At 53.9% G+C, this 26130-nt stretch overlaps 2 protein-coding genes across 9 annotated transcripts in view; one reads left to right on the top strand and one right to left on the bottom strand.

The window, feature by feature from the left end:
- Positions 1 to 827, top strand: part of Klhdc4 (kelch domain containing 4) — a 33069-nt gene extending 32242 nt beyond the window's left edge. For 5 of the 7 annotated variants that reach the window (XM_039098210.2, XM_039098205.2, XM_039098207.2 and 2 more), the window contains 2 exons: positions 89 to 214; positions 384 to 800. In XM_039098210.2, the coding sequence (XP_038954138.1) occupies positions 89 to 214; positions 384 to 580 (323 nt within the window). In that variant the 3' untranslated portion in view covers positions 581 to 800. Of the gene's footprint in view, positions 1 to 88; positions 215 to 383 lie in introns of those variants that run through there. The other 2 variants (NM_001427547.1, XM_039098204.2) reach the window with 2 other exon arrangements.
- Positions 828 to 6436: 5609 nt separating this feature from the next.
- Jph3 (junctophilin 3) overlaps positions 6437 to 26130 on the bottom strand; it is a 61452-nt gene continuing 41758 nt past the window's right edge. The window contains exons 3-5 of one of the 2 annotated variants that reach the window (NM_001107437.1): positions 15629 to 15753; positions 12269 to 13152; positions 6437 to 7873 (exon numbers count right to left, since the gene is read on the bottom strand). In NM_001107437.1, the coding sequence (NP_001100907.1) occupies positions 7793 to 7873; positions 12269 to 13152; positions 15629 to 15753 (1090 nt within the window). In that variant the 3' untranslated portion in view covers positions 6437 to 7792. The other variant, XM_039097780.2, reaches the window with a different exon arrangement.

Raw genomic sequence — 26130 nt, 5'->3', positions numbered from 1 at the left:
TCTGGGAGCTGGTACCAGCTCCCGACTTGTGTGCTTCCCCAGGACCAGAGATGGCACACAGAATCCCTTTTTGCTTATGCTTTGTCAGAGTCACAGGAGTGGCTGGAGGAGTCGGACTCGGAAGAGGACAGCAGCTCCGATGAAGAGGGTGCAGAGGGGGGAGATGAAGACCAGGAGGAGGACAGTTCGGAGGACAGTGCGGAGGAGGGAGCAGGTGAGAGCCACAGTCAGACACACTGCGGTGTGCTGCTGCTTCTGAGGAAGGCCTGCTTGACAGTGTGTGCGTTGGGGTGGGTCCAGGCAGGTTGCCAGTCAGTGTAGTCCTGCCCCGGGCCCTGTGAACTGCCTGACTTCTTTCTCATCCTTCCTTTTGGGCTGGGAAGATCCGCAGCACCCAGAGGTGGCACATGGGGAGCAATACGAAGAGTACTTGTCCCGGACTGAACAGCACTGGCTGAAGCTCGCCCGGAACCATGTGGGGCCCGATGCAAAGGAGAAGAAAGTGTTGAGAGTAGCCCAGGCCATGGCAAAAGCATGCTTCGACGATGCAGTTCCAGACATTGCACAGGCCAAACATTAGACGGAGCGGAGCGGTGGACTCAACACTGGCATCGAGCCAGGTGTGAGGAGGCCCCTGCAGAGACGGTCCTCTGTGGAGCCTTGGTTGTCCACAGTCTGATGGGGGCTACCCTGCCTTCACAGTGGCCTCTGCCCACGCTGAGGGAAGGTGAATGGGATGTGAATTTGAGGGGCCCACAGGCTGTGTGCTTCTGTCCTAATAAAACTGGGCTAGCTGTGTGCTCTAAGGTCTTCTTTCTTCTACAGAACAGGATGAGTGTCCCGATGTGCTATGTGCCTCAGACTGAAGGTCACCAACCAAGTAGTAACCCAGCAGTCACTTGAAGCTGCTGTACAGGCCTTGCATCTGTTGTGACAGCTGGCCTTTGCCACCAGCCTTGTTCTGTGACACGTGGACATGTCCATTGGCTCCACTGACTGCAATGTTTTTGGGTTTTTTTTCTACCTTATCTTTAGACGTGTATTTTACCTTTATTTATATGAATGTACATGCCAGTGTTCATGGTGGCTAAAAGAGAGTGTTGGGGAAGAAGAGCTGGCGTTGCATGGGTGCTGGGAACTGAACCTGGGTCTTCTGGAAAGTGCTCTTAACCCCCGAGCCATTGCTCCAGCCCCTCCATTACAGTCTTAACTGTGGAGGAAGTGCTGATGCCTTCCCTTCCCTTCTCTTCTCCTTTGTGGGCACAGGGCTGTCTTCTGTGAAAAGAGCAAGTCTGGAGGACAAAGACCTCACCCCTTTTGCCACTGGCCATGGAGCTGGGGTTCCAGTGCTATTGGTCGAGCACCAGACACGCTGGCCAGTGCCTGCTCCACCGCTGAGCAGGAAGAGTGAGTTCTAGGCCAGGCTGGGCCACACAGTGAGACTCTGGTTCCACGGTAAGAGGGAAGCGCTCTGAGGAACCAGCCCCTTGTTGGGAAGTGTCTGCTGCTTGTCCTGGGCTGTGCCCACAGGGTGAGTGGATGGCTACCAGACTGGGCTGAGTGGAAGAGACTTGTGGGGAGCTGTGAGGCAGAAGGGCACAGTTAAGCCAGGCAGGCCTCCAGACAGCCATAGCTCCACAGTCACTCACACACCATCGTCTGCTACTGTGGCCAGGCCAGGCCAGGGCTGAGGCCTATGCAGCCCAGGATGCTGAGCAGACCTGGACTGTCGCCTGGTCCTTTTGCTCACTTCTGACAGGAGTCTGTGGCTGGCATTTGAGTGTGGTATCCCAGGAGCAGCTGAGCTAGCCACCCAGTTCATGCCATTAGCCAAGGCTGAGGGATTGCTTAAAGGCCCTGGACCTCTTGGGGTTGGTAGAGTAGAGTGATAGCAGAAAGAACCACCACGCAGACTGGAAAACCTTACCATTTTGTTTGTTTGTTTGGTTGTTTTGAGACAGAGTCCCTGGCTGTCCTGGAACTCATTGCTTAGACCAGGCTGGCCTCGACTCTGCCTCTGCCTCCCAAGTGCTGGATTAAAAGAAAACATGCGCCGTCATGCCCAGCTGGAAGCCTTATTCTAAGTATGACTTTTTAAAAATGGTCTGACAGGGGGTTGGGGATTTAGCTCAGTGGTAGAGCGCTTGCCTAGGAAGCGCAAGGCCCTGGGTTCGGTCCCCAGCTCCGAAAAAAACCAAAAAAAAAAAAAAAAAAAAATGGTCTGACAGTAGTGTCTATTCTGACTCTTAAGAGTGGATTGCTGTAGGTAGCAAGTCAGTGGCCAGATGACAGTGGAAATACAGAGGTGCCCAGGCTAGTAAGAAGCCTTCCTACCAGAGGGCCGTCTTCTCGCCAGAAAGTGACAGCCTCCCGTGCAGACACGTTTCTGGTATGTTGCAGGAGGGAGACAAGGAGGGATAACAGTTCCTTTATATGGTGGGGTCAGTGCAGAACGAATGAGCTGCTGCTGCTGTCATGGGTAGGCTGACATGCAGAGCAGAGGGCTTCCCCAAGGGACTGTCACTCAGGGTCTCAGTCACTGTCCTTGGCACAGGAGTGTACAGTGGAGACGCAGGTAGCCATCAGCACAGCTGGCCACAGTGCAGGCACGAGACAGCTGGGCTTCTCTGAGCCCCCGCGTCCCAGTCTCAGTTGCCAGGACTTGACAGTGCCCAGAGGCGGGACTCAGAGGCTCTGGGGCTTGTCATAGAGATGAGGGAACGGGGGGGGGGGGGGTGACCCTCTTTGATGGGAAGGAGGCTTAGATGGCATGAGGGCCCCTTCCTGTCCTGGACTGTCTGGCCCACAAGCTCCCTGTGTTCCCACAAAGTGCTGGAACAAGGCGTTAACTGTAGGACAACATTGGGACAGGGCGTTGCAGACTGGGAGGGGCAGGGTGGGGGACACCCCACCCACTCTTCAGGGCTTCAGGAAGGTGCTTGGTAATGAAATGAGACTAGTGTCCTGTGGTTTTAAATGAGTTTATTAAGTAAAGGAGCAGAGGATTTTAAATTTGAGCGTCCCTTGCTTCAGGTGTGAAGTCTGATTTAAAGTTACATTCATTAGAGAGGATTTGTTTCCAGCTTTTGATTAGCCAGCCAAGCTGTTTCCAACTAAAGACACCAAGGTAAGAGCAGCCACCACGTCAGAGGGAACTCAGCTGACAGCCCCTCCTCGCCCACAGAGCAGTCCGTCTCATTAACGAGTGGTTTACATGCACCAAGAGGGAAAAACAAGATCAGACACGGCCACACTAAGGCATCTACAGCAGGGTCGTTGCCCCGTGAAGCTCAGCAGAGTCCTCAGGTCTTCTGGGTGGCGTGGCTTTGGGAGTGGCGAATGGTGCAGGCAGGATTGGCCTGCTGGGAGGGAGAGCTGACCTGTATGCAGCAGCAGAGCCAGGAGCGCCCGCCCAGAGAGCCACGTAGGATGAGAGTGTTTTCTGCAGACCTGTCTTCAGCTGTCGGTTCTGATGGCCATGGCTGCCTGGGCCTGCACAGCTACAGCCGCTCCTGGGGGCAGTGCTCAAGCTGGTGGGTCTTGTGGGCAACAAGGACTTGTGAGACATTGGGCCTCGGGATGCTGCTGTCTGTACCACCTCATGCTACCCCCCCCCCCCCTGTGCCCTGAGTCTTCAGCCTGTATCCAGTGACTGCCTACCCACCCCGGATGGTGGTACCTGCCTCATGGACTCAGAATGGTCTGCAAGAGCGTTTTGATGGTGGTAAGTGGACATCCCTACTTAAAGTAGATGCTGGCGGAGGGAGAGAGTAGAACCCGTTTGGTGGGAAAGGTTGAACTGTACCTCTCAGCTTCACTTACACCACATCTGTACAGGAGGAGGCTGCTGTGCCTTTAGGACCCAGGACCCTCGGCAGCCTCAGATATCATGCTTGAAGAGAAAGCTCAGGCAGTAGGCTGACTTTCATCAAAATTGAGACAAGGTCTTCAAGGTAGACAGAAAGCAGCATGCTAGCAAGCATGCCAACACAGGAGGGGACCAGCATCCAGCTGCAGCAGTGTGGGGAAGGTCAAAGGTCAGGATGAGTCTGTGATCCAGCGTGAAGTGTTTTACCCCATAGATAGGTGTTTGCATCTTGACCTGTGTTTTGGGGTGGACAGGCTAAAGGCCATCCCAGAAGTGAGGTAGTTGTGAGGTTGGCTGGCTGCCTTGCCTGTTCTAACCTTGGAAACCCTTGGCCTGTGTTCCCCTCAGCCCACCTCTGTGGAGTGTACCCACTCCCCCTTCAGGTCGTCCTAGTGAGCCTCTAAAGTTTAGAAAGGAGCTGAGCCAGGAGACTGCCCAGTATGCATTTTAGTCCTGGCCACATTAGGGGAGGCGAGAAAAAGCAAACTCCAGGAGCACCATGTGCTATTGTCTGGAGAGCACTCGGCCACATGAGGACTCACTGCCACTGCCCTTGAGGGCCTTCCTTCCTGCCCCATGCCTTGTTCACATGCTGTCATGCAGGCCTTGTCTAGCTCCTCAGGAGAGGAAGGCTTGGGTCTTGGCATGTTACCAGCACTCGCACTGGAGTGCAGCTTCTAGCTGTTCGCTAATTTCAGCAAAGACAGCTATATGTTCTCCTCTTTCAAAGCCAGGGTACACAGGAAAGACGGTTCTGGGCACTTAGGGACAGACACGTGGTTGTCCTGGTGTGCGCTTGACCTGTAGCTGAACCTTGGAGAGACAGCAGAGCTGAGGGCACACAGCCCGTCTCCTGGATGCTCACACACTATAATGGTGAAGTGGTGGCACAGGGCTGTGTGGCTATGAGCTGATTGCACGATGTGGAGACGCAGGCATAGGAGTCTGTGCTGAGCTTCACAACCAGAGACTGCGAAGGAGGAGGAAGGACCAGCAAAACCGAGCTTAACCTGGCAGGGAATGTAACGTCCCACACCCGCTTCGGACCGTCACAGAGAGTATGGAATAAGCAGCCGTGAGACCTTTGGAGCAAGGCTGTGCAGGTCTATGATAGGATGTGTCTGAGTGATAGGCTGTGCAGGTCTATGGTAGGATGTGTCTGGGTGATAGGCTGTGCAGGTCTATGGTAGGATGTGTCTGAATGATAGGCTGTGCAGGAATTACTGCTGGAAGAACAGTCCAGTCACCCAAGATCTTTAGAGCCAGCCATGAACTCAAACTAGAAAGAATGACACCCAGAACTGCTTGTCTCCTGCTCATCGCACCAGCAGTGCCTTCTGTCTCCCTGAGGGTGGCCCTATGTGTTTTGTCTAAGCTGGACCTGTTTGTCTAGTGAGCAGAAACACGCTGGAAGTGGGATGTGTGGCTGTCTCTGCTTGCCCTGGGTACCAACCTGGCCACAAGGGACCAGGATTAGTGTGGGTGCGGAGGAGCCTGGTGTCAGGGGTTTGTCAGAGGTCAGTTCAGAGCAGAGACTTTCACAGAAAGCAGTCCGCTGCCTGTGCTGCCTGAGATCTTGTGCGTGGCCCTTGCATTGTGGCAGCTGTGGAATTTCTGACCCCCACCCCCACCATCATGACCAGTTACCCTGCGCTCTGTGTGGCTGCTTGATGTGTGCCTTTGGGACTCCTTGACCTTGGTATTGTGGTGCCTGGACTCATCCGTGCACTTCATGCCTGCAAGAGTGAGTCTGCAGGGTGCAGGACTCAGTGCTCAACAGCTGGACAGCCATGTCGCAGGCACCAAGGGCCTTGGGTATCCAGGAAGGATTTCTCTAGAAAGTGTGTCGTCTGCTGTGTGCCTGGGAGCCAGAGTGACACTGCTGTGTCCCCTGAAGCTACCATCGTCCCCTTGTTGAACATGCTGTATCTACCACACCTTCAGAGAGGAGGGAGGGCCTGCAGGGGTAGGACAGCAGTAGCCATAGGCTGCAGCAAGGTGTCCCACCCTGTGGGCCAGCATGCTGGATCCCCAGGATCCAGTGTGTTCAGTCTCCATCACTTCTGCCTAGAATCCACTCTACTACAGGTCGCCAGTGGACCACCAGGCAGCGGGCTCCGGTCTATGGTGACATCACTTGCAAGTGAGTGGATGAGCTCCGTCCCCTGCCAGGGCCTCTCAAGCACATCCGGGCTGCGCTTTGTGCCTGTGTCAAGTGACGCGAATAAGCACCCCAATGGGCCAGGAGCTTCCAGGATGCACATTGAGCCCCTCGAGTCTGCAGAGACTACAATTCACACAGCCCGGTACGGACGGCTCTCACGGCTGCAAAGGGCAGGGATCTTTTATTTGGTTCACGCCAGATCTGCGGCAACCACTTGATGTTAAAAAAGGTGAACGGAAGAGTAAGCCGTACAAAAAGATGGAGCCCGTTAGAAACACCAGAATGCATTGGGTCACCTGCTGAACCTCTCCCCCTCCTTCAACCCCCAATCCAAACCAGCGTGGAGGAGGGGCAGGCGGTGGACAGGGAACAGCGTGGGTAACGGAGACAACAGAGCGGAGCGTCGCTGGAACATGCTCTAATCTGTAGTTTATTTCTGGTTAAAAATATAGCAATCCAGTGCACTGTAGTAAAGAAATCTGCTCGAAAGGTAGCAGAGGACAGCTGAACACGAGCAAAGCAAGGCAAAGTCCATAAGACAAACGGGCTGCACCCAAGAAGACTGACGGAGCCACGGGTGCCAGGCGAGCTGGCATCCCTTGTTCATTTGTTTGGATGAGGGAACAACCCTGGTAGAGAAGGCAGAGACATGAGGAACCTGTTGTTTGACTGAAACAAGTTACATTGTACATCCGGGGAGTGCTGGGTATGCAACAGTCTCCAGGACATTCAAGCCACTGGCTTCAACCACATTCCTGTCCCGGACCAGACTCTCTGGAGTAGCTCTGAGGCATCTGGAGGGAATATGCATATCTGTTAGGGGAAGTCGAGGCAGGCACAGTGCAAAGATGTGAGACCCCGTGGAGGTCAGTGAGAGGTGACGTCCTCCATGGGGCGTCACTGCCAGGGACACGGAAGCCTGAATATACATCCTGCATACTAGGTGCAAAACGTCACATGCTCAGCCCAGGCGTGCTGTCAGGCTGTCCGGGGCATGTGGGCCATAGCCCCCTTGGCATCAGGGCTCAGATGTGCCTGGCCAGGTCGGGGTCAGCCCTGGACGTCTGCAGCATGGCCTCCCTGGGTCTGGAGGGAGGATGGCTGGACAGGGCCAACAATGAGTGAGCGGAGGACAGCAAGGAACAGACTTTGCCTTAAGACTCAGTGTGGGGAGGCGGCCTCCTTAGGAGAGCCTTGGGGCAGTGCCGAGAAGAGGGATCATGGTCTGTTCTGGGAAGAAGAGCAGGGGCTTCCCTCTCCCTCCGCAGGTATGCAGCACAGACTCATGGAGACAGAGGCCAGGACACCCTGTCCCTGTCCCTGGGCCTGGGCCCACACTCCCAGCTACTTGCCTTGCATAGCTGCACTCCCTAGCTGCCCTCCCCCTCTCCCGGCTCGCCGGGCACCCTGGTCAAGGCGCCACCTTCCACTTGCCACCTTCCACACCCGGCAGGAAACATGAAAGTCCCGATCTTTTGGCCGCTGGTTTGCCAGGACCCGTTCACACCAAGCTGGAGGGGTGGCATGCCGGCCTCCTCCTACCATGCCACACAGCATCGTGTTACACAAGCAAAGAATTTTGGCTAAAATCCAAAAAAACATTACCCAGAAAAAAAGGCAAACTGTGAGTGCTACCCAATCATGTTGTTCTTCTGTGGAAGGACAGGAGTTGTGGGGCTGTCCGAGTCAGGGTTCCCCTTCTTGTTTTGCATTTATCGTCCCTTTTGTACATCATTGCTTCCGTGGTCACAACAATCTTGTCAGATGAAAAAGTTAATAAACAAAATGGCGACTCCAATGTTGAGCAGGATCACCATGACGACCAAGATGGGAGCTGAGCCCTGGAACAGAGGGAACAGGTAAGAGTGAGGCCAGTGTAGGGCCTCACTGCACACGGGTGCCTAGTGGGAGAGGGCTTTCCCTCCTGCACCACTCCCTGCTCTCAACCTGGTGGGCAGCTCTTCCGTGGGTCACTCGGAGTCTCCTGTGCTCCTCTCTTCCTGCTCGAAGACCTGCTTGCTGCCATAGGCTGCTCTCGTGGGTCCAATTCTTGTCACACATCCAGTACCTAGCTTCTCCCAACACTCACTGAAGCCCATAGCTCTCAGTGCGGCTTGCTGTCACCCCCCTCATAGCCACTGTCCCTAAGAGGCCCAAGACACCTGCCTGGTCAGCTGCCTGCTTGTGTACCTAGCCTTGTCTTGTCGCAACTCAGGGGTGGGGAGGGGCATACTTCACACACAGAGCAGAGGAGGAAGCCCCACAATCCCATCACAATGGAGGCTTTACATGTGCCCTTGACTGTGGTCCAGAGAAAGCGAGCACAGGCGAAGCCTAAACTAGGCCCCATGTGTGCAGAGCACAGCTGGCTCCTAACCCACAACCCTACAGTTCATCCTCTGAGTGGACTTGGTGCTAGGCTGACATCCCCAAACACACAAAGGACCTGCTCCTCGTCTGCTGTGGACATCGGCCTCTTTCTTTAGTATTTATTTTCTGTGTATATATGGTTTTCCTGCATGTATGTCTGTGTGAGGATGTCAGATCCCCTGGAATTGGAGTTATTAGCCTGCGAGCCGCCATGTGGGTGCTGGGAACTGAACCAGGGTCCTCTGGAAGAGCACTCAGTGCTCTTAGCCGCTGAGCCATCTCTCCAGCCTTGAGACATTGGCTTTTAATAGAACAAGAAGTTTGTTCAGCCAGACTGTAGGCTTCAGGGAGCTTTCCCCCTTATTTTTTGCTACCTACCTACCTGAGTGTCCTCAGACCTTATTTGCTGGGCTAAGTAAAGGGCTTCTTAATATATGCATATTTTATTTTGTGGTACTTTTCGTTAGGCAAGCCCTTTACTACTGAACTCTACCTCTATAGTCAAAGCAAAGGCTTTTTAAAAATATCCTGGGAGCTGGCCAAGGGAGAAAGATCCAAGTGTAGCCAGTGCTACCTGGGCCCAGGAACCCAGCAGCCCAGGCCATTTGCCTGTTACCACTTTGTCGAGGCGTGGATGGAGACCCAGGCACTCCCTGGGAGGAACAAAGGGGGTGGGGGGACTACTGGCCTTTGGGTCTTGATTTCACTTCTGACCTCTAGCATTTTTATGTCATGGACTTTGAGATACCCATGACAGCCTTGCAAGGAAGAGGAACAAATCTTAACAGAGTTGGCCAAGGATTGGGTCCTGCCCCTTGATGCCAGCCCTGGGGTAAAGCCCATCGCTCCCTGCCCTTCTCAGCTGCTCTCCTGTCCAGCTCCTGGCCCATAGCTGTGTCAAGGGCATAGCTGGCATGCAGCAGGACAGCTCTGGGACCTGGTCCCCATCACAGCAGTGGTTCACTCCACCAAGGGGACTCTCCCACCAGCAGTCATCTGCAGTTGCTGCCAGGTATGATGAGTCTAGAGCTGAGGAACTCATGTTCTGCCCCTCACATCAGAGAGGTGGGGCTCCTGAGGTTTGGAGAGGACACAAAAGTTCCACATGACCAGGACTCTTATGAGCCAGAGCCTGGGTCTTTCCCATCCATCCACAACTTGGAGGAAGTGATGATGTCACCAGCCAGGGACCAACCATCTCTGACCAGGACACAGGGCATAGCCATTACTATATAGAACCCTCCGGAAGGGAGCACAGATGTTGAGATGGCTGGCAGTCAACCTCCCCAAGGCCAGTCATGGTCACCTCTAAACACAAACACAAGCAGGGGACAGTGTCACCTTCAACTTACCATGAAGGCTGGAGTCTACAGCTGTGCCTTGCCTAACCTCCCCTCAGGCCCATAGGACAGTGTGGCACCTACAGAAAACCTGCCTGCTTTCTCAGGAAGTTGGGACCATAGGGTGAGGCTGGAGGCCCTCTCTGATTTCCCTTCTTGAAGTGTGCATGGACTTGGGCAGTGATAGAGTCCCAGATCAACCTAGCTTCTGTGTAAACTTCCGGCTCTCCCAGCCCTCACTTAAGGCGAGCCTGAGGTCAGTCCCATGTTTGCACGGCTACCCTGGGGAACTCTGGGTGTCTTTTGGTTGTGTATGCATGCACTGTGTAGATGTGTGTGTGTGTGTGTGTGTGTGTGTGTGTGTGTATACCCCAGTTTTCCTCATGAGCCTCTCACCTTGTCTCACTTGGACATAGAAGATCCTCACTGGCCTGGAGCTCACCAAGTAGATTAGCCTCGCTGGCCACAGAGAATTCAGTGCTGGGGTAATAATGCTCATGGGTTGTGGTTTGTTTTGTTTTTCAGGACAGGTTTCTCTGTGTAACCCCTGGCCATCCTGGAACTCACTCTATAGACCAGGCTGGCCCTGATCTCAAGAGAATTCACCTGCCTGCCTCTGTCTTTTCAAGTGTTGAGATTAAAGGTGTGCACCAACTCCACCTGGTTCCAGGAATCAAACTCATGTGCTCAGGTTCAGTTTGCACACAGTGCTCTCTCAAAAAGATAGCCTTAGGGCTGGAGAGATGGCTCAGCGGTTAAGAGCACTGACTGCTCTTCCAGAGGTCCTGAGTTCAAATCCCAAGCAACCACATGGTGGCTCACAACCATCTGTAATAAGATCTGATGCCCTCTTCTGGTGTGTCTGAAGACAGCTACAGTGTACTCACATACATTAAATAAATAAATTTAAAAAAAAAGAGCCTTATTCCACGTCCTGTACTGGAATGACTTCGGTGCTCTTCCAGTATGGAGCTCTGGAGTGCTAGGTTTATGGGTGTGGCTAAACCTTTGCTTTTTCCTTTCCAGTGTTGCTGGGGACTGAACCTGGGGCCGTATGTACACTGGGCAAGTGCACTCTACCATTGAGAACAGCCCCAGCCAGAAGCCTCATCTTAAAGCACTCAAAAAAAAAAAAAAAAAAAACCAAAAAACAAAAAAACAAAAAAAACGAACATGGTTAAGAGAGCTAAATAAAGAACTACTCCTGAGCCTCCCACCCCTGCCCACTGCTGTGCTGCTCCTGAAATAGCCACACACCGCATGCCCACAACTGCGCAGGCTCAGCAGAGTGAGCCCGTGCTACTGCTGTGGTCCCAGCAGCAACCCAGAGCGGAGGAGACATCTTAGAACTACAGCAGCAAAGACACAATCAGGGTCTTCAAGGAGAATCACAGGCCACAGGAAGCTTCTTGCCTAGGGCAAGAGACTCTTGGAACTGAAATGAAACCACACACAGCACCCAAGGCCCCTGTGGTGGGCACCGATCCCTGCCACTGGAGCGAGAACCCTGCAGAGGGTCCCTCTGGGCCTGGTACAGGTGTGTGACCCACACAAGCCACACGCCACAGAGCACTCCTGTGGGGAGCTCCTCACAACCTCCAGACACACAGCTAGATGCCCAGAAATCTAGTTCATCACATAAAGCTCAGGCATCAGGGTGGTCTTCTGTGTCAAGGCAGGTGAATAGGGCCCTGTCAGCTGAGATCACTGGTACACAGGACACCAAGCATCTGTGTTGCCAGCACCCCTTTATCCCTTCCAGCTGCCTCCTGTCATGGAGCCAGCTGTGGGCCTAGAGGTCCCAGGCAGAAGACCGTTAAAGTGACTGGCCCAGGGAAGGCTTCTGTTTCCTTCAAAAGGCCCATTCCAGGACAGAAAGTGAAGATGGGGGTGGGGTATCAGCTGGGGAGGGGGGTGCCTGGCCAGGCAGAGTTGATCCTGAGGAAGGGAACTCACATGGTAGAGGGTCTGACCTACACCCTATAGGACATGATAAACCTCCAAAGGCCAGACAGCCCAGGAATGTCAATGCTATGATTCCTAGCGATTTCCCACTGCCTGGGTAGCAGCAGCTTCACAGAAAGGGAGGCATTGGAGCCTGGCCTCCGAGAGGCTTGCAGGGCTCCAACCCATCATCCCATGTGTAGAGCATCAACTTCCTGGGAGCTAAACCCTTACCTGTTTTAGCATCTGGCAAACATGAAAGGTACTCAGAAGAGAAGGCTGTCTGGGCAGAGGGGCCTTGCCCTGCTCCAGCCCAAATTCAGCAATGGGTTTGCAACAGTCAGCCTGGCTTCCCTTTTAGACACTTTCCTAGGCACCCACATGGCTTCTAAAGGGTAAGCCCAGGAGGAGCCTTCTCAGGGGTCAATCTAAAGCAGGTGTGATCCCTATAGTACACAGTTTCTGCTTCCCACAGACACCCACACCCCAATCCCTGGCAAGGCAATTCACAGAAAGCAGAATAAACACAAGGTGGCCCTGGGTCCCACCGTCTCTGCCTAGCAAGGGGTGGGCACCACTTACCGTGCTGGACTTGAGCTCATCCCCAGTCTCCTCGTCAGACTCTAGTGCAACAGGCAGGGACTTCTGGGGTGGGGAGAAGGTCAGGTCCCAACGCAGCAGACGGGGCTCGGGCCGGTCCCCCAGCCTCAGGCTCTCTAGTTTCTGCACCGTGGGTTCTGCAGAGGAGGCCGGCCTGAGGTTCTCCTTGTTCTGGGACTTGGACCTCAGTCTCTGTAGCCCGAAGCCCCGGTCCTCAGAGCGCCGGTCTCCCCCAGCACCCCGACTGTGACGCCGTCTCTGTGGGTGCGTATCCTGTGGACAGGCATCCATCCTTAGTAAGGGCTTCATCTCCAGCTTGTAGTTACTCAGCTGTTCCTCATCGGGCTGTAGCAGCTTGGGGCCCCCAGAGCAGGGATTGCCTGCCCGGTGGTGTGAAGTCCACGAGAACGTGGTGGGGGACTCCGTCCGCCGCTCCCGGGGCTTGGGGTTCCCAGGCTGCTTGTGGCCTGAACCCCGGGTGCGGAAGTCCTCAGTGGGCTGACCGCTGCGTAGGGCACCACTGCGCACACCCCTAGAGGCCCCAGCCTTCTCCTCGCCCCAGCTGTTGCGGGCATAGTCCCCTCCTCGGCCCTCAAGGAGCATCTGGATGTCCCCGCTTCGCTCCTCATCCACCGAGACCTGCCTGGAGAAGTGGGCCATCTTGTTCCTGGAGGCAGGAGCTGGCGGAGGGGTAGCCGTGGGGCTGGCAGGAAAGCTTTGCAGGGGACTGTCATCGGGGGTCAGATCAGAAGGGGTGGTGCCCTTGCGGTACAGCTCGGGGCTCTCCTGCTGCAGGGGTGTCCCGGTGGAGAGCACCTCGATGTCATCACAGGACATCTGGTGCTTTGGCCTCTGGTACTCAAGCCCTTGGGTGGGAGACAAAAGTGCACAGAGTTACATGGAGCCCACTGCAGAGAGGTCTTGTGCCCAGTGTGGGTCACTCAGCAAAGATAACTGGTAGGACCTTAAAGCAAGTCACTTTCTGTCACCAGGGTCTCTTAGGTGGAAAATAGGGTCCTGGAAAGTCAGGGCATGAGCCTTCTGTGTGCCCTGTGGCCTTCTTCACAAGGGTGAGACTGCTCTGCACCTTACAGGGAGGCTGTGCCCGCCTGCTAGCACCACGGAGGTCATTCTCAGCTAAAATTAGCTTCAAAGCCCGCGCTGTCCCTGGAAGACCATTATGAAGACCAAGAAGGCACCTGGGGCAAATTAATCTCAGTGCCTTTATTCCTGCCTTGCGTCCGGGTGCATGGCTGTGCCGGCTCTAAGGATAGGGTATCAGCTTCGGTGCTCTGGGCACTGCTCTGACTCATCCTGTACCCCTCCTTCCGGCCTTTAGCATCAGGCGGTCTCAGGAACTGGCTACCAGGGTCTCCCCCAAGCAGCCAGCCCGAAGGAGGACAGCCTTCTGCCCCTAGCTGATAAACATTTACCTAATGTTTTTTAACAGCAGGGATGGCCGAAGCTTGTGGCCCGGGATCCATGTTAAATGTCAGTTCTGCCTCAGTTTCCACAAGACTATGGAGCTACTGTCCTTGGGAGTCTTCTCTTTGTAAGAGAACACAGCAACTGCTGGCCTTGAGGACCAGGAGTGGGACACTTGGCCCCCAGTCCCCTTCCAGTAAGGCCCCACTGACCGCTAATGCATTCTAGGAAATGCCCTAACATGGGGATGCAAATTGCAGAAGGGACCTGGAAGTAACACAATATTGGAGAGAGGAGGCCATGGCAGCCCCCCCAGGCAACAGGCATGGCCAGAGACCACACAGAGAGACGGCCAGGAAGGGGTTCTGCACCAGCCAAGTCCCATGGGCTGGTCCCATCCCAGTAAGGGGGCAGCTGAGGTACTGTGAGTTGAAGGTCTTCCTCGTAGACTTTTCAAGGAGGCATCTCTGAACAGAAAACAGACATTAGCTGAGGCCTCTCCAGGAGAAACACTATCCTGGGCCATCTGGGAGCTCCAAGGCACATATACATGGGGCATAAGGCCACACAAAAGGCCCAGAGGCCAGCTGTGGGCAGGGCTGGCTCCTATGGGTCTTGCCCAGGGTCATCAGAATGTCTGGTGGATAAATCTTTTGGTCACCATTCCATACACAGTGCCCCAGATAGTATTGAGTCCCCTCCAACTAAAACTCCTTGGGACAGTGTAGAAGGAAGGAACCAGCAGCAGGCCGGAGTCTGGGGATCTGTGGGAATTATTAATATGTCTGTTCACTTACATATTCTACACGTGGCTCACCTGGCTTGGGGTCAGTTACATGTTTAGTCTAAATGTGGAGCAGATTGGCTGCGGCCCACTGACTTGAACCAGGGCCACCTCAGTCTGACTAAGCTAGCCCTCCACTGGGGACCAGGGCTTCCCCCTCCCCCTTTCTTTCTCTTCAAGCTGAGAGAGCTGCCAGGTGAGAGGGACTGTGCAGAGAGTTGATGGCCACCTCCCTCTCTAAACTGGAAACATCTAAGAAAGGTGCTGGTGGCCAGGGGTCAGTGGGATACCAGAATGGGTCCTGGGGGAGCCCTAGAAGGAGCAGACAGCAAGACTCTGATTTGACCTGACCGGGCACCACCAGCTGTGTGAGCTTGGCTCCTTAGCCCAGGCCCAGAGGCCCCGTCCTCATTTGTGTGAAAACACAGATCGGACACGGCACACCCAAGCCCCAAAGCCTCGTTTAACTTTCTATTCTCACCCTGTGTATACAGTAGCTGGGGGCAGACATGGGGGCCGTGACTCTGTCTCCAAGATGCTCCCCAGGATGCTGGAGGGATGCAAGGTGGAACTGGGCATTTTGAGGCTGAGTGGGGACAGCACAACCCCCTCCTCAGTTGACTGTCCCAACTCCGTGCCTCCGTTTACACAGCTCCCAGAGGGCAGTGACTTCCACACAGGACAGAGCACAGGCTTCTGCTCATTGGAGATTCTCCAACATGGCAGCCACTCCCCACATGTGGCTGCCTGCACTTCACCGAGTGAATATTAGGATGAAGTGAAACTCAGCACAGAGGAGGCTGAGGCAGGAGGATTGCCGTGGTCCAGCCTGGGCTACAGGATAAGATCTTGTATTAGAAACAGGGAGCAGAAGTTATCAGATGAGACTAGATTCAGCTCCTCGGTCACCCTTGCTACAGAGGGACCAAAGCCACCACTGCAGATGGCTATAGGATAACCTAGGGACCAGAAGACGAGGAGACAGTGTCTATACACTCAGAGATGGTCGCTTAGGTCCGCGCACACCCACGCAACGTGTTTGCTGAATCAGCTTCAGCGAGGGAAGCCACTGGTAAAGGGGTGACAATCAGCCCCAGGTGGCATCAGGAGCCACCCTCCTGGGCAGAACTCACCGTTTTCCCTGTGCTGGAAGGAAGGCGAGAACTCTTTGGCAGTGATCCTGGCGATCCGTGCTTCTTCCTGGGCTTTTTGAGCCGCAGTGAGTGCTGCCTCGGCCTTGGCCCGTGAGTGGGAGGTCCTGGGGGAGACATGCGGTAATGGGCGAGCATTGAGTGAAGGCCCTGAAGGGACCCTTTGTTGTGAGTATCTGGGAGCCTACCCTGGATCCTGTTTGTTCCAATAGTCACTCAACAAACATTCCCGGCATCAACCAGCCAGCTTTAGTGTAGCAACCCTGTGGAGAAAGTGTAAATTTCTTTTTTTGCTTTTTACTTTCTGTAAATGGGTACTTTGCCTGCCTGTATGTCAACAGAGGCCAGGGGAAGGCGTTGGATTGCCCTCCCTCCTCCTCCTTCTCCTTCTCCTTGGCATGCTGGCTGCAGGGCTGGACCACGATACACATGAATACCACCTCCCTGACACTGCAAACAGCAGTCCCCAGGCCCTGAGATAAAGGTGGTAGTCTCCATACAGCTCTCCTGCCCGTGGTCAGGAAATTCAGAGCAAGCAAGGGAGAGAGGGGCTTTCAACTCAGGGATGTCTTTCTCCCAGTTCTGAGGCTGGATCAAAGTTAGGGTGCCATCTGGGGAAGACCCACTTCCTGGTTACAGATGGCATCCTCAGACTGTTCTGAAGGAAGAGAAGGCATCTCTCGTGCTTTGGCCTCAAGGGCACTGACGCCATTCTTGAAGGTTCCACCTCGATAGTTCTGTCGTCTCCTGGGGATGGGCTCCCACCATGGACACATGGAGGAGCAAGCTCTCAGGGCACAGTTGTTACCCAGCAGCCTGGTTCTGGTGTCTCACAGCACCTGCGACTTGGGGTCTCCAAGCCAACTCCTGAACCCCTCACAATGTTTACAGCATTGGGTCTCACTCTTCTTTTTTTTTTTTTTTTTTTTTTTTTGGTTCTTTTTTTTCGGAGCTGGGGACCGAACCCAGGGCCTTGCGCTCGCTAGGCAAGCGCTGTACCACTGAGCTAAATCCCCAACCCCGGGTCTCACTCTTCAAATGACGTATTAGAAGAAAATATGCCACCCAGGTGCAGGGGGAGATGCCCAAGCCACAGATAAATGTGCAGGAAGGGAAGCAAGACCCCTAACCCAGCCCCCAGGTTCTCTAATGTGACCCTCCAGGCCTTAGGACCTCCTGTTCTCTGCTATACACCAGGGAACCAGCCCGAGGAGTCCAGGAAACCCAACAGGCTAGACTATAGTGTTAGTAAATTCTATCCCTTGAAGCACATTAGTTCCTGGGAGCGGGAAGACAGTTGCGTCTCAGCAGAGCCATGACTTCATGTCCCACAGGATGTGAGATGGACGCTGTGCCTTCTAGAATATTCCTCGGGTATCTGGTATTTGTCACGACAACATTACCCTCCCACAGCACTAGCCAACACGTAATTAATTACCGATAATGGATCAGCTGAAGACTCAGGGCTGTAGGCCCCTTCTGCAGAAACTGCCCGGGGACCTCGGAGGAACCTGTGTCCCTTAGCTAGGGTCCTTCCATCCTGTCCTGTGATCCCAGCATAGCTTGTGGAACTCTGAAAATGACCTCCCCGAGGATCTGTGCAACTTTGGAAACTGTCCCAAGTTCTATGCAAGCGCCCCCCACCCCAGCTCCAGAGGGGACTGCAATGCCCCAGAGTAGAACACAGTCCTGGATGGGGATTTAGCTCAGTAGAGCGCTTGCCTAGCAAATGCAAGGCCTTGAGTTCAGTCCTCAGCTCTGGAAAAAAAAAATTTTTTTTTTTTACTCAGCTGAACACAGTCCTGACAGCAGCTGCTGAGCTGAAGTGTCCCGGGAAGCAGAGGAGAGTGCGTACCCCCAAAACCCACAGACGGAAATCTGGAGTGCTGAGCTTACTCTGCACAGATGAAGCTTCTCAAGCGGTTACTGTTCCGGTTCCGTCCTGACCTGAATGGGCACTCATGGCTTCCTTACCCTCCGAGCTCACAGCCCTGCTCTAGAGACAACTCAGTTTCCCGATGTCCCTTAGGGGCTGTGATTGGTGTCCACAACCTCACTTAGTAAAAATACCATTAGCTCACCCGTGCTGTGTGCATGTTTACATAGAGACGTCACACGTATAGAAAAGCACACATGCCAACCCTAAATGAAATCAATCAAGACGAGAGGTGGTTAGTGAAGATTCCAGCATGTGGGTAGCAAAGGTCCATTTCAAACAGTATCTGCAGGACCTGGTGGAGTCCTCTAAGGGACAGCTGCCTCCATAGGGGGCTCCTGCTGTCTAGGCTCATTCATGTGAGGTCGGGCAGCATGAGGGGACGTTCAGCCTATGAGAGGCTCTCTCCTGCATCTGCCATTGATGCTGGGTTCTCTGCACGGTTATACCCACAGCTCGTCCTGCATGGGTACATTGTATATTGGGCATAGTTGTACCTGTGGTCCTCACCACGGGCTCAGGCACCCAGAGAGAAGGTGACAACTTAAAGCACAGAGCAACTGAGGGTCAGCTAGTCATGATCCGGGACTCATCCTGGATAGAGGAAACCAAGGCGGACCAGAAGCCTGGTTGGACCAGTCATTTTCCAGATGGAGAGAGAAGCTAACTGCAGGAAGTTCATGGGGGGCTGGGGGAATCCAGAGATAGCCTAAGGACTTCAGGGCAGCCAGTGGGTGATGTTGGCCTGGTGTCTAACAGTGGCAGGGCTGTGCAAGTTGGTGCACCCCTGCAATCTCGTCATACAAATATGCAGGAAGCTGAGGCAGGAGGGTCAGTCACTGGGTTACACTGTATGACTTGGATCCCACAGCCTATGTCTCAATAAGGCCTCCAATGCTCCCCTAAAGGGATCCTCAGAGCATAGTTGGGTGCCCAGCATACATATCAGGCAGGTGACCAATCAGACTACTGCTGGTGAAGTCATGAGAGCCGTGCCACTGACACCAGACAAAGGGAGCTCGTGGTGGAAACCATTGCCCTGAGGCCAGGGGCAGATAGCTGACAGTGTGCAGTGTTATATGGGGTGTGAGGTCAAGATCCCTGGGGGTGTGCCAAAACCCAAGTCACCACAAAACAGGTGGATCAGTGTCTGGTCCTCAGGTCACCTGACACTGTGTTTCTCCCATTCATGAGACGCTGTGTCTAGGGGTTGGGGAGCCAAGGTTGCAGACCCGTCCTGGAGCCTTCTGGGAGGGGTGGCCCACCCCATTGCTCATATCCTGGGAAATCCATTCTGACTGCTGTAGATTTCTAGTGCAAACAGATCGTTTAAGTTGCTGACCGTGTGGGGGTTGGGGATTTAGCTCAGTGGTAGAGTGCTTGCCTAGCAAGCACAAGGCCCTGGGTTTGGTCCTCAGCTCCAGAAAAAAAAAGAACCAAAAAAAAAAGTTGCTGACCGTGTGTGGCCCTTTGTCCGGGAGCCAAGGGAAGTTGCTCTACATCCTGTCTTTTCTGTGTTCTCTTGGAACACAGATCACTCCCCTGTAAACAGGCAGCTATGAGATTCTCACAGCTCAGGGAAGTAGTGAGTCCATGAGGAGACCCTCCCTCTCCCCCAACTCCTCCCTCCCTCTCCCCAACTCCTCCCTGCCTCTCCTCCACCAGCTTCATTCAGCAACAAGGCTCCAGAGCCAGGGTATCTGTTTCTTCAAGACTTCCTGGGTCTCCCTGGCAGTTTCCCATCTTGTCTTGTGCCTCTGGTCTCCTCACCACACATGCTTGGACACTGGAGCCAGACCCTGGGAAGCCCAGGCAGGCCTTCGGGGACCACAGAGGGGATTTTATTTTATTTTTATGGGAGGCAGAAGGAGACAGGACCTCTCCCTGTAGCCCAGACAGGCCTCAAATTCATAATCCTCCTCCCACCTCCCCCTCACTGCTGGGCTGACAGGTGGGCACGGCTCTGCCTTTATACAGAAGGATTCTTGTTCCTGCTGTCTGCTTGGGGACAGTGTCAGAGAACCATGATGAAAGGACCCACCAAAGAGAGAGGACTACTCAGGTCTCCTGGCCACCGAGGGTCAGGAATCACAGTGAGTCTCAGGGATAAGGAGCTCAGGTTCCACAACCTTCTGTCTCTCCCTTGTGTGGTCCTTCTGTGTTTCTCCGTGTCTGTGAGAACTGCCTCTTCCCCTAGACCACAGGAACTCAGTCTTCTGTGGCCAGTGTCTTCCTGTCTCTTGTTCTGTATCTACCTCTGGCCTGGGCTGGCAGGAGCGGGGTGGGGCAAAGGGTCAGAGGCTTCCCTCCTCCCAGGCATTGCCCCTCAGGGATCTCACAGGATGGTATACAGTGGCGCCTACTATGTGTATGCTTCTAACCCCTCCTCTGCCACAGCAGCACCGTGAATCTCTACCGGACTCAGGAGCTCACATATGCCCTCTGGTCAGTACTGGCAATGGATATCATCCCCATCTTCACCGATCCTCAGGGAGGGCCTGTTTCATCAGGACAGGTTTGTGCCTTTCAGGGCTTCTGCCCTTCTTGCTTCCTGGAAGTTTACTCCACTACAAGCTGTGCCTGTCTGCTGCTGGCCTAACCCATTACCCCTCTCATGAGAACCCCTGGCAGGTCTTGCCTGAAACCCAGGGTCTTTAACCCCCCCCGCCCCCCCCAGAGCTGAGATAAGGGCCTTTATGCTCAGCCATAGGCCACTGTAGAGCACACCCTGGACGGCTCTGCTCTGAAACAGCGCTGGGCTGAGGAGGAGCAATAGCAGCGGTGAGCATAGGCAGACACCAGGACGCAGGCAGGGGCACAGTGGTGCAGACTCTGTCCCTCAGGGAGGTAGCTGAACTTAACAGCTCTCTTAGCCTTCCCAGCCTGCACTCTGCATGGGGTTCACACTCTCTCTCTCTCTCTCTCTCTCTCTCTCTCTCCCTCCCTCCCCTCTCTGTCTCTCCCTCCCTCTCTCTCTCTCTTTCTCTGTTTCTGTCTCTGTCTCATTGTCTCTCCCTCTCTCCTCCGTCTGTCCATCCATCTCTCTCTGTCTCTGTCTGTCTCCCTTCCTCCCTCTCTCTCTGTCTCTGTCTTTATCTCCCTCCCTCCATCTGTCCATCTCTCTCTGTCTCTCTCCCTCCCTCCCTCTTTCTCTGTCTGTCTCTTCCTCTCTCCCTCCCTCTCTATGTCTCTCTCCCTCCATCCATCTCTCTCTGTCTCTGTTTGTCTGTATCTCCCTCCCTGTCTGTCTCTCTCTGTCTTTCTCTCCCTCCCTCCCTCTTTCTCTGTCTCTCTGTCTCTGTCTCTCTCTGTGTGTCTCTCTCTCTCCCCACCCTTCTCTCTCAATAGCAGGGAAGTCACCCTGTAGCCCAGACAGGCCTTGAATTCTTATCCCCCTGCCTCAGTCACCTTAGTGCTAGGATGTGTCATCCTGGGCCTTGATTGTAAATGCGGTTTTCCTTTACACTTCTTTTTTTTTGGTTCTTTTTTTTCGGAGCTGGGGACCGAACCCAGGGCCTTGCGCTTCCTAGGTAAGCGCTCTACCACTGAGCTAAATCCCCAGCCCCTCCTTTACACTTCTAAGGACAGCCTTAAACTATAAAGGCCAAGTGTGTGTGCCACAGGCTGGGTCATGGCCGTAGTAGACGTATTATAATCCTGCCACAGGTATTTGTGGGTGTGAGGTAATCCAGTACACTGTCTAGTACCTCTGTTCAAAACTTGGGGGGGGTGGGAGGGGAGAGGGAGAGGGAGAGAGAGAGAGAGAGAGAGAGAGAGAGAGAGAGAGAGAGAGAGAGAAAGAGAGAGAGAACGAACGAACTCCATGAAGACACTTAACAGAGCTAGAATGGGGCTCTCCTCACAGCCTGTCATGGAGCCACCTTGATCTTGGATTCTTCTTCCCAGGAAGGTGGAGCAGTCAAGCTCCACGTTCATAGTGCTTAGAGCTGACAGACGTGGGAAGCAAACAGTGCATGATGGAGCTCTGTCAAACGCATGGTCCACACAGTCACCTTCATGGTGAAGTCCTATGCCATCCTGGTGGCCCAGGGTTGTGGAGCAGACAGACCCTTCCTATTCTTCCTCAAGGGAAGGAAGCCAGCCTCCTGGAGACTCTACTGGAAGTGTCCAGCCTCACAGCAGGTTTCTCCCCTCAGGCTGCAGTTGTCAAGGCAACTCCACCTCCTCCAGGGAGGCCACCGGGAGGCACCATGCCCAGGCAGGTCTGCCAGCCGGTGCCTGCTGGGGACTAGCACCAAAGGCTTGAGCGTTTGACTCTCAGACTAGCCCTTGGAGACTGGACCAGAGTTTGTCATGCCCTGTGGACCAGTCAGGGACCTCTTGGCTTTCACCCTGACAAGAATAGAGATTCTGGGCAGCCCTGACATAAGGCATTGTGCACAGGAACGGGAACAGAATGGTTTTCATGTCACAACCAGGGAGACTCAGGCTGGCTCTGTCCTCCAATAGCTGCTTAGCGACTCTGCCAACGGGTGCTACAGACTCCTATATACAAGCCTTGGGTTATTCCAGGGCTTTGTTCACACGGCCCAGGCGGCACAGCCACTACAATCATGTTCCCTCAGGAATGGGCCGCTGCACAGGTCTATATGTGGGGGTTGGTATATGTGCCTTGTCTGCCAGGGATCACTGGAAGAGGTTGAAGACCTATCTCCTCCAGACCGAGGCTGGAAGGTTCCCAGGTGTCCTCCACCCACAGCACCGCCCTCCTCCCTGCACTCTGTGCCAGTCACAGGGCATGGTGGCTCCTTTGAATTTATCTTTTAGACAGGGTCTTGCTAAGTTGCTCTCCTAGGCCTTAAATGTGGTCTTCCTGTCTAAAATGTCCAATCACACCCGGGCTACAGCCACCAAGTACAGCTCACAGCATGGTCATCAAGGTCTCCAGGGCTGTGCCTCACAGAGAAGGAAGCTCCCATGTAAGGTGGCTACAGTGTCTGAGCCACTGTTCCCAAGTGCCGGGGCCACTAACCCTGCGTATGCGTTCACTCGGAGAACCCTCCCGACCAACCACAACCTTCCACAGTGTTCGCACTCACGACAGAACCCTCCGGACCACGGCACTGAACAGCGTGTTTACTAACACACAGCCCTCCACAGTGTGTACCCCCGGAGAACCACCCTGGCCACAGCACGTGTATATACTCACACACTCATACACAGGGCACAGCGCGCATGCGCTCACACTTAGCCCTCCTGAACACAGCCCTCCACATATGCACGCACACAGCCATCTTGACCATGGACGGCCACAGCGTCACCACAGGTGGAACCCTGACAGGCTGAGGTGAGCACATGGCCTCCTCTTTCACTGGCCACTCTGCTGGGGAAGAGCCTCCCTCTCTAGGACTCATGTCCTCATCTGAGGAGTGGGTATAGGGAGGGGTCACTGTAGGAAAGGAACCTGCAGCAGGGCCTGAAGTTCCACTGTGGAGGTTCTGAGGGTTCACTTCTGGGTGGCCTCACGGAGTTCTGGCCTAACATGTCTGGCTCGACAAGCAAGTTTCAAAGGTGCTGGGAACATTCTGGGGTGTGCCATCCCACCAGGGTCCAGCTTCACCTTCTCTTGATGCCCCCACAACACTCCGAGCCTCAGCCCCTGGCAACAGACAACCTGCTTCCTGGTTTTGTTGTTTTAAGTCATTCTGGAGACATTAAGGAGCCAGGGCACAGGGGAGATGCTTGATCTGGCTGCATCTGTATGAGGTGAGATAGCCTGGGGTAGGGCGAGGGAGGGGAAGAACAGAGCATAAAAACTGGGGGACAGAAGAGCCACCTGCCAGCCCCTCTAGGGTCAGCAGTGACTCAGAGGCCATGGGGTCAGTGCAGCAGCTACCCCCACACCTGTTCTCACTGTTCTGCTCTAAGTGGAAAGAAACTCTGCTATAAAAGAACGGAGCTCTGGAAAGCTGTCACAGCAAGCAGCCACACATGGAGAGGGAGCAAAGATTCCCTCATCTCTGCTCTCTGAGTCACTGGTGCCCTCTGGGAGCAGTGCCCACTGGACAAATGTGCCCAATGGATACAGGTGCTGGGTACAGGCAGACTGGGGCCTGCCCAGTGAGAAGGGTCAGCAGGAGGCTGGCACAGTGTCCAAGAGCCATGCCCAGGTCGCAGTACAGACACGCTAACATGTGAGATCACTCTTGGGCCATCGAGATGGCACCCTGGAGACGCAAGTGAACTTTCCCCTCCTATCTCCAAGGAGTACTTTCTCTTCTGGAGGCGGGGTCTCACTATGTACCCCAAGCTGGTGTCAAATTCACAATCCTCCTGCCTCAACCTCCTGAATAGCTCCGAGACATGCAAATACATCAAAACTCAATAAAGTCTGAAATTTAGAGCATTTTCGTCCCAGCATCCCAGTTGGCCTGAGTGCTGCGGTTCCCACACGTCAGACACGGGACACGGTGCTGAGCCCTACGGTTTACATGTGTTAGACACAGGACACCGTGCTGGCGCTACAGTTCCCACGTGTCAGACACGGGACCCAAAGCTAGAAGTCACATCACATGGTCTGCCCCACTTCTGGCTTTTTTTCACTTAAACTTAACACGGCACTTTGGAATCTGTGTCACGTCCGTGAACTGCAGATCTTCCTCGTTCTGTTCACAGAGCTGCCCTGAGCTGATTGTGGCCACATGTCACTTCCTGTCCAATGGTGATGATCTGTTGATCACGTTTGACTTTTGCAAGTATATTTTTGGGATCCATTTCCAGAAATGTGATCTCCTAGTTAAGGCTCAGCATGGACAGCAAAGACTGGGCTGTACTGGTCATGACAAGAAATCACATGGATGGGTCCATCCATGGCTCCTGCTCAGCAGGTCGCCAGAGCTTACCCACTCTCCCAGGCTGGCAAGCAGGGCAGTGACATCGAGTGTCACATTAATTTGCATTTCTCTCTCTCTCTTTCCTTTTTATTATTGTCGAGACTGGGTCTCATGTAGCTTAGGCTAGCCTCCAGCTTGGTCTGTAACAGAGGATGACACTGAACATATGATCTTCCTTCTCCTGAGTGCTAGGGTGATAGGCATGTGTCACCATGCCTGTAGTTATAATAATTATTATTATACTTAATATATTATATAAATATCATTATAATTAATGATAATCATTATTTTTTTTAAATGTCAACCCCTGGGCACTGGCTCACTTTAAAGATTTTTAAAATTTATTTTATGTCTATGAGTACACTGTGGTTGTCTTCAGACACACCAGAAGAGGGCATCGGATCCCATTACAGATGGTTGTGAGCCATCATGTGGTTGCTGGGAATTGAACTCAGGACCCCTGGAAGAACAGTCAGTGGCCTTAACCACTGAGCCATCTCTCCAGCCCTTATCATCATCATGGGTATGTGTCTATGTGGGTATGCGCATATACATGAAAGAAGCTATGGGGACCAGAATAGGATATTGGACCTCTTGGAGCTGCAGTTCCAAGTGTTATGAGCTGCTCAAAATGGATGCTCGACTCTGAACTCTGGTCCTTGTGAGCTATTAGCCACGGGGCCATCTCTCCAATGCCTCCACCTGGGTTTACGTGGTACTGAAGACTGAACCCGGGGCTTAGTGCACCAGTGCAGTAAGCCAACTGTCTTGCAGGGCTCAGATTTGAACCCACAGCTTTGCACATGTAGGCTACACAGGCTGCTGGTGAGCTAGCTGTGTCTTACTTTAGCCCTTGGACTTTTGGATCTTGCTTTGTGACAAGGATCTTACTGGTCTAAGCTTTGCAGTCCTGCCTCAGCCTCCCCAACGCTGAGTTCACAAGAGTGCTTGACTTCTCAGCTCCGAGTAGTAAGAAATCAACTTCTTAATGCACCTGGAGTTCTCCTCGGAGGTGTGAGGCAGATTCCCACTTTTCCTGCCCTCCCCAAACGGAGCCTAAATTGGCCCAGTCAATCTGCATCAGCGAAAATGCCACCACCTGAAAGTCGTGTCCCCAACAGTCTCTCTTTTCCCGTGTTAGTGCCCTCCTCCTGTGGACACCTCCATATTAGCTGGAACCTCGCCAACACCACCCACCGCTTCGGAGGTGGGAACACCAGGGCTGACTTTAGAGGTGGGGCTTAGAAAGCCAATTTTCTAAAATCAGACAACCCAACAGGACAAGGGTAAGGCTTTGCTGGTAGGAATGGCAGTTGGGGACTGAATTGTGAGGTTCTCCGTGGGCAGGGCTCTGCTCAGAACATTGTCATAAGCTACAGGCCAGCACACAGCACATGTGGGCAAACAGTTGTTTGTGAGGGGAAGCCAGGCTCATCCCCCTCCAGTACTGAGTCTGCCCATCAGAGAGCTCTTGGCCAGTCAGAGCCAAGGCCCCACCCACACCATCCAGTTTCTGTGTGTATGGGGCGGGGGGGGGGGGGAGAGAAGATGCATCTCGGTTGTCATGGCAACCCTGGTGCTCTAGGAGCTCCGGAAGCCTGAGAAAGCAAAGGCAGGTCGAATTTTAAGCATTGTTTCACCCTCCTTCCGGCGCCTCCCCTCACCTTCAGGCCTCCTATCTATCTTTAGATCCA

This window comes from Rattus norvegicus, chromosome 19 (assembly GCF_036323735.1).
Source record: "Rattus norvegicus strain BN/NHsdMcwi chromosome 19, GRCr8, whole genome shotgun sequence".
Classification (NCBI taxonomy): domain Eukaryota; kingdom Metazoa; phylum Chordata; class Mammalia; order Rodentia; family Muridae; genus Rattus; species Rattus norvegicus.
Note: the sequence above shows the minus strand (reverse complement) of the source record. Positions and strands in the feature narration are given on the sequence as shown.